The 6,839-nt window shown below is 47.0% G+C and overlaps 1 protein-coding gene across 3 annotated transcripts; it reads left to right on the plus strand.

Moving 5' to 3' along the window:
* The first annotated feature begins 1,168 nt into the window (after positions 1-1,168).
* AURKAIP1 (aurora kinase A interacting protein 1) lies at positions 1,169-5,366 on the plus strand. 3 transcript variants are annotated; one of them, XM_041419741.1, is made up of 4 exons: positions 1,169-1,200; positions 1,645-1,733; positions 2,881-3,323; positions 4,531-5,366. In XM_041419741.1, exons 2-4 carry the CDS (start codon positions 1,682-1,684, stop codon positions 4,636-4,638), a joined length of 603 nt encoding a protein of 200 aa, XP_041275675.1. In that variant the 5' UTR covers positions 1,169-1,200; positions 1,645-1,681; the 3' UTR covers positions 4,639-5,366. The 3 variants fall into 3 exon arrangements, with proteins under 3 accessions (XP_041275675.1, XP_041275676.1, XP_041275677.1); XM_041419742.1 differs by lacking the exon at positions 1,169-1,200 and adding an exon at positions 1,207-1,526; XM_041419743.1 differs by lacking the exon at positions 1,169-1,200 and adding an exon at positions 1,208-1,344.
* Positions 5,367-6,839: the final 1,473 nt, after the last annotated feature.

Genomic DNA, 6,839 nt, shown 5'->3' on the forward strand with positions numbered 1-6,839 from the left:
TTCAGGGAATCACAAAATCCTTCACAGAACCCTTCACAGCACCACAGAGTCCTCACGGAATCACAGAATCCTTCAGAGAATCCTTCAGGGAATCACAGAACCCTTTGGAGAATCCTTCAGCGAATCACAGAACCCTTTGGAGAATCCTTCAGCGAATCACAGAACCCTTTGGAGAATCCTTCAGCGAATCACAGAACCCTTTGGAGAATCCTTCAGCGAATCACAGAACCCTTTGGAGAATCCTTCAGCGAATCACAGAACCCTTTGGAGAATCCTTCAGCGAATCACAGAACCCTTTGGAGAATCCTTCAGCGAATCACAGAACCCTTTGGAGAATCCTTCAGCGAATCACAGAACCCTTTGGAGAATCCTTCAGCGAATCACAGAACCCTTCAGGGAATCACCGAACCTTTCATGGAATCACAGAACCCTTCAGAGAATCACAGAACCCTTTGGAGAATCCTTCAGGGAATCACAAAATCCTTCACACAACCCTTCACAGCACCACAGAACCCTCAGGGAATCACAGAACCCTTCAGGGAATCACAGAACCCTTTGGAGAATCCTTCAGGGAATCACAAAATCCTTCACACAACCCTTCACAGCACCACAGAACCCTCAGGGAATCACAGAACTCTTCAGGGAATCACAGGGGGGGCTGTAAGGGACCATGAAGGGCCATAAAGTCCCGTGAAGGACCATGAAGGCCATAAAGTCCCATGAGGGACTGACACCGGCCCCTCAAGGGGCCCTGAGGGACCACAAAGGACCATAAAGCCCCACGAGGGACCCTGAGGGGCCGTGAGGGACCCTGAAGGGCCGTGAGGGACCATGAAGGGCCATGAGGGACCATAAACGGCCGTGAGGGACTATGAAGAACCACAAAGTCCCACGCGGGACTGCCACGGGCCCCTCGAGGGACCCTGAGGGGCCGTGAGGGACCATGAAGGCCATAAAGTCCCACGAGGGACCGACACCGGCCTCTCGAGGGGCCCTGAAGGGCTGTGAGGGACCATAATGGGCCGTGAGGGACCATGAAGGGCCATGAGGGACCATAAACGGCCGTGAGGGACCATGAAGAACCACAAAGTCCCACGCGGGACTGACACGGGCCCCTCGAGGGACCCTGAGGGGCCGTTACCCGCGCGCGCCGCCAGGCGGCGCTGCGGCCGGCCGGAAGTTCCGGTGGCGGCGGGGCCGGTGGGTGATGGCGGCGGTGGCGGCGGGGCCGTGAGGGGAGGGCGAGAACCGCGGCTCGGGGGCTCCGTGCGGATCCCGCCAGGGGCGGGGCAGCGCCGGCAGTGCCGGGAGGGCTGAGGGGAAGGAGGCGGCCCCTCGGTGACGGTCCGTTTTTATGTCGCGCGGCTGCTCCTACCGGCCGTAGGGAGGAGCAGGGCTGTGCCAGGGAGCTCGGCTGGAGTTGCCGTGTTTTTAAAGTTAAAACAGCGCAAGGTTTATTAATAAATCGCCTCCCCGGCTCAGCTGCTCCTCAGCTGACCCCCACAGCAGAGCCCCACAGACTGAGGGTAAAACCAGGAGGATGTTTAGGGTCTCAGCCTGTCTTTTGGGGATGTGGGGTTGAATAGGGAGGGTTTTTTAATGCTGCATGTTTGCATGACTGAATAAATGTTCTTATTTGAACAGTCATTGCTGGCTCTGCCAGTGAACAAAGAGAAACAAAATGTTAATATCACGGCTGAGTTCCCAGTTACTGAAGGCTTCGAGAATTGCAGGTAAATTGGTATTGTGTGGCCAAGATTTCTGTTTGTTTGGGTTTATTTTCCTGGGGTAATTGGGCTCCCAGAAGGTTTTTTTCCCACCAAGAAGTGCAGGAGAGAGGAGGCTGTTGTTGAGTCAGTGGTTGTCAAATGTTTTTACGTCTCTGATTTATTATCTAATTATGGTGTGGCTTTGGTTTGACCTTAGGAGAAGATTCCTTAGCAGCAGAGAGGTTTGATACACCAAACACTTCCTTACCATTCCTAATTGATTTTCCATCAGAAAGCACAAGAACGTAACACTTCATGGAATCATGGAAGGGTTTGGGTAGGAAGGGACCTTAAAGGCCATGGAATTCCAAACTCCTGCTGGGCAGGGACACCTCCCAGTGAAGGAGAGCCTTAAAGACCATGGAATTCCACTCCTTTCACCTCCCAGTGAAAGGGAACCCTAAAGACCATGGAATTCCCACCCCTTCAGCTCCCAGTGAAGGAGAACCTTGAGGAGCATGGAATTCCACTCCCTTCACCTCCCAGTGAAGGGGAACCTTAAATACCATGGAATTCCAAACTCCTGCTGGGTGGGGATATCTCTCAGTGAAGGAGAACCTTGAGGAGCATGGAATTCCACTCCCTTCACCTCCCAGTGAAGGGGAACCTTAAATACCATGGAATTCCAAACTCCTGCTGGGCGGGGATATCTCTCAGTGAAGGAGAACCTTGAGGAGCATGGAATTCCACTCCCTTCACCTCCCAGTGAAGGGTAACCTTAAATACCATGGAATTCCACTCCCTTCACCTCCCAGTGAAGGGTAACCTTAAATACCATGGAATTCCACTCCCTTCACCTCCCAGTGAAGGGGAACCTTAAATGCCATGGAATTCCACTCCTTTCACCTCCACCCTGCTCTGCCTGGGCAGCTTACCCAGTAAAATATAAAATATTTTTAGCATGGCAGCATTGTAGTTAAAACTGAAAACCCTTCCTTGCTTTTGTGATGTCGATACATCTTCTGTGAGTGTCTCCCTTCATCATCTTGCTCTGGCCAGACCTGTCTGTTTTCCAAGGAGTTTTCCAAGGACAAACTGGCAGTTTGAGAGCTGGGCAGAGCTTTTCCCTGGAAAATTCTGCCTTTTGAGGTGCAACCCCTTTCTCCCAAAGGCCACCTCTTGCCCAGGTCGGTGTCCTCGTTCCTCTGCTGCCGCTCTCCGTGCGCACGCTACAGCACCCAGCCCCCCAACACCAGCGGGGCCCAGCCCCAGCAGTGGCACTCGCTGGACCCTGAGCTGGAGGAGATCCTCATTCCCAGGAAACTCTCCATCAGCCCCTTGGAGAGCTGGCTGACAGTGAGGTACTCCCTGCCCAAAGCTGAGGGGGCTCAGGAAGAAGCCAGCCATGAAAGCCCTCAGCCCTTGGAGTGTCCCCCTGCTGCTGGGACAGGGATTGTGGAGGAAGGAGAGGGAGCCCTGGGTGACAGAGTGCAGTGCAGGAATGTGCTGAAGATCCGCAGGAGGAAAATGAACAGGCACAAGTACAAGAAGCTGCTCAAGAGGAGGAAGTTCATCCGCAGGAGGATAAAGGAGGGGCGCAAGAAGAAGCGTCAGGTGAGCTCGGGGGAGGGGGAGTTCCCTGACAGAAATGTGCCCACACATCAGCCCAGCTTCTGTTTAGGTGGATTTAGGGAAAAATGAGCTTGAAAAAATCAGCTTGTCTTGCTTGACTTTCCCTACAGAGCTGAGGAATAAAATTGAAACAAGGAGTTCTGTGAGTCAGAGAATTTAAGAAAACCAGCTGATACATCACTTTTGGGTCAAATCCCTGATTTAGGGATTTTTTTTGTCTTGCTCCTTGCATGGACACTAAGAACTCTAAAGCTGAGACTTTTCCCCTTTGAATGTAGCTTTATTTTATTTATTTAGCCTGAAGCTGTGCCAGGGGAGGGTCAGCTTGGGCACCAACAGGAATTTCCCCATGGAAAGGGTGTCCAGGAACTGCCCAGAGAGGTTTGGAGTCCCCATCCCTGGAGGTGTCCAAGGAATTCCTGGATGTGGCACTCGGTGCAGGGTGGACATCACTCACAGCTGGACCCAGTAACCTCAGAGATCTTTCCCAGCCTCAGGGATTCTGTGATTCCAAACAAAAATGTGATGATTGCTGGGCTTGAGAGTGATTTAGAAATTACTCCATGAGAGTAATTTAGAAATATGTGTGATTAATGGAGATGAATTTAGTATTTGTGTGAAGGATGAATTGATGTGTCCACCCTGGATCAGGGAGACTGCTTTAATCTTCATTTCTCCCCTGTCTTGCCACCATCCTCAAGTGGTTTTTATTCTATTTTTTTTTTATAAAAGCCTTTTACTTTACTAGAAGGGGCGAGGGAAAACATGGGGGTTTGTTCAGGCTGGGGATGTTCTCCTTCAGCACTGCCTTTTGTGGGATATAATTTAGTTAATTCTCTAGGAATTTTCACCTTGCCCAGATGCAAATTAGGGTTAATTGTAATTCCACTGCTTCAGTTTTGCAGTGAATTCTGTAAAATCCTCTTATTTTCCTTTTTCCTTACCATTTCATTGTTCACCTTCTCAGTTTTCCTTTCACAGAACTTAAAAAATGACACTGCCAAATTCCCTGTGCATTTTAATGCCTTCTGGTGTATTTTCTGCAGTAAAATTCAATATTTTGACACTTAAAACCTTTGTTTCCTTTGTGTGTGTTACACCAACACTGTCCTTGGGACACGTGGGCAGTGGCTGTTGTTTCTAAGCTGTGTTACCATTTTTTTTTTCTCTCTTTTTTTTCCTATTTTAGATAAAATTTGAGAAAGATTTGGAGCGCATCTGGAAAAAAGCTGGCTTGAAAAGTGCTCCTGCAGGGTGGCAAACCCCCAAGATCTACCTGAGGAGTTCCAAGCGATAAAAAAAAACCCACCTGTCACAAAATTTTAACCTGCAATTGTAATTAAAAAAATATTTAAGTATGTATATTGATGACAATTAACCTTTTTCTGATTGTGATGAAAACAGTAGGAAGCAGTTTCCCAAGGACAAACTGGCAGCTTTTCCTCCCCAAAGGAGAGGTGGGAGCTCTTTTCTGTGGTCATTGCTGAATTTCTGGAGTCCCTCTTTGAGATGAGGCTGAACCTAAGAAAAATCAGGTGTGGGAGAAGGGATCAGTGCAAGAATTCCTGTTGTTTATATGGCACAAACCTTTGGGAAAGTTCTTTTCTAAATTGCATTCTTTCACAGCCTTACTGCAGAAAGGTTGGGGTTTTCCTAGGAGTTGTGGTGGGGTGGGAATTGGATCAGAATTCCGTGGAATTTACCTGCAGGAGCTTTTGTTGTCTCTTATGTGGAGCCTTGGGCATCGTGTGAGCATCCTTAAAAGGCACATTTCTTCTTGTGTTCTATTTTGTGCTAATAAAAAATGGTTATTTTTTGTCTTTGACTGACCCCTTTAATGTAAAACATCCAGATATTGCTCAAAGTAGAAGCTCAGAGCTAATTATTCATTAACTACAAGAACTTTTGTGCCTGAGACAAGCCTGATACAATCAGCTGCTTTTGCATGGTTGAAGAGAGTTGTGAAAGCTGTGAAAAATACAGGTGTTTAAAATAAACCCTGACAGAGGACTTTTTATCTGGGTTCTGCTTTGGGTTCTGCTTTTCTTTTTGGCCTTTGAGGCACTTCTGGGTGGTTTAGTGTGATTTAATTTTTATATTTTGGCAAAGAGATGGAGTGGGCTGAGGGGGAAAAGGATAAGCTGGGAAACTCCCTGAAAATAATTCCCTTTTTTCTGCTAGGAGAGAATAAACTGAAAGGGAGGAAGATAATTTGGAAATCATTGCCACACAATGTGCATTTTAGGACATCCTGAGCCCCATCCCACCCCTCACAGGCAAGAATTCCTTCCCAACATCTTAAATCTCTCAGGATTTGTGTTTCCCATGTGGAAGAACTCCTGTTTTACAAGGCACTGATCAGGTTTTACACCCCAGGGCTGTGTCAGCTTCCTTCAGTGTTCTTGAGCACAGGATGGAATTTGAAACGCACTTTACTGAACAGAGAGATGGAAAATACCCCTGCTTTTCTGTAGAGGGAGCATGAGTCCAGGATATACTCACAAAGCTTTATTAGGAGCTGCTTTTCCTCTCCAAAATATCTGAATCTGCACACTTAACAAAGGTTTATGTGCCTGTGTAGCTGTGGTAACAAAAATAAAGCTGCAAACAGGAAAGCTTTGATGTAAGATTCCCCAAATATTGAAGATTTCCATTATTTTGCTGTTCTGAGAGGAAATGGTAGAAAACCAGACAAATTCATGGTGTTCCTTACAGAGCTTGGAGATAACTGAGTGGATTTTATGTCACTGATTGGGCTGGAAAGGTCCCTGAAAATTGGAATATCAATCTAATGTCTCTCATTTTTCCCTAATTCTTGGATTCTGTGCAGGCAGCAAGCTCAGCTGAACAGAAGAAATTCAGGAATTTCCTCTCAGTGATCAGGTTTGGCTGGAATGAGTTGGCTCTAAAATAGGAAATAGCTGACTTGGAGGGGATGAAAACTGAATTTTGTTTCTCTGAATCAAATCCCATTGCAAATGTGGAGGGTGTTGCCCCATTTTGGAAAGCTCAGAGCCCAGCAATGTGGTGGCAGTGGCAAAAATACAATTTCTTTTTAATGTTAGTAACTAACAGTTCCTGGCAAACAGGATTTGGACTTGGAGAGCAATGATTCTTACCAGAGCAAGAACTAAATACATTTTTAAGAGTCTTGTATAGAAAATGTGGTGTTCCATGACACCAGCATGGATTCTTGAGGTTTTTTTAGAGGCTTCTGGACATAAAATAAAAGTTATTTCAGCCACAAATAAATCCAGTTGAACTTAAAAACACATTCCAGCTGAGAACCAGACCTGAATGTATGTGGGAAGGGGAAAAATGGGAAATAACTGTTTCCTGCAGCTTTTTCTTAAAAGCCTAGATCAATTTCTAGTATTTTGTATAACTAGAAAATTGCTGGGTGCTCCATGGTGGTAGAGATGAGGTGTTGGAAATGACAGGAGATTTTTAGGATTGAAGCAGAAGCAGGAGATTCATGATACTGCTGCACACAACTGG

This window comes from Onychostruthus taczanowskii, unplaced genomic scaffold (assembly GCF_017590055.1).
Source record: "Onychostruthus taczanowskii isolate IOZ18803 unplaced genomic scaffold, ASM1759005v1 scaffold61, whole genome shotgun sequence".
Lineage (NCBI taxonomy): Eukaryota > Metazoa > Chordata > Aves > Passeriformes > Passeridae > Onychostruthus > Onychostruthus taczanowskii.

Bases quoted from the DNA above. Each gene is read 5' to 3' on its own strand.
- AURKAIP1 (XM_041419741.1), top strand. From the start codon at position 1,682: ATGTTAATATCACGGCTGAGTTCCCAGTTACTGAAGGCTTCGAGAATT. The intron at 1,734-2,880 runs GTAAATTGGTAT...TTTCTCCCAAAG, and splicing joins GAAGGCTTCGAGAATTGCAG to GCCACCTCTTGCCCAGGTCG. The intron at 3,324-4,530 runs GTGAGCTCGGGG...TTCCTATTTTAG, and splicing joins GGCGCAAGAAGAAGCGTCAG to ATAAAATTTGAGAAAGATTT.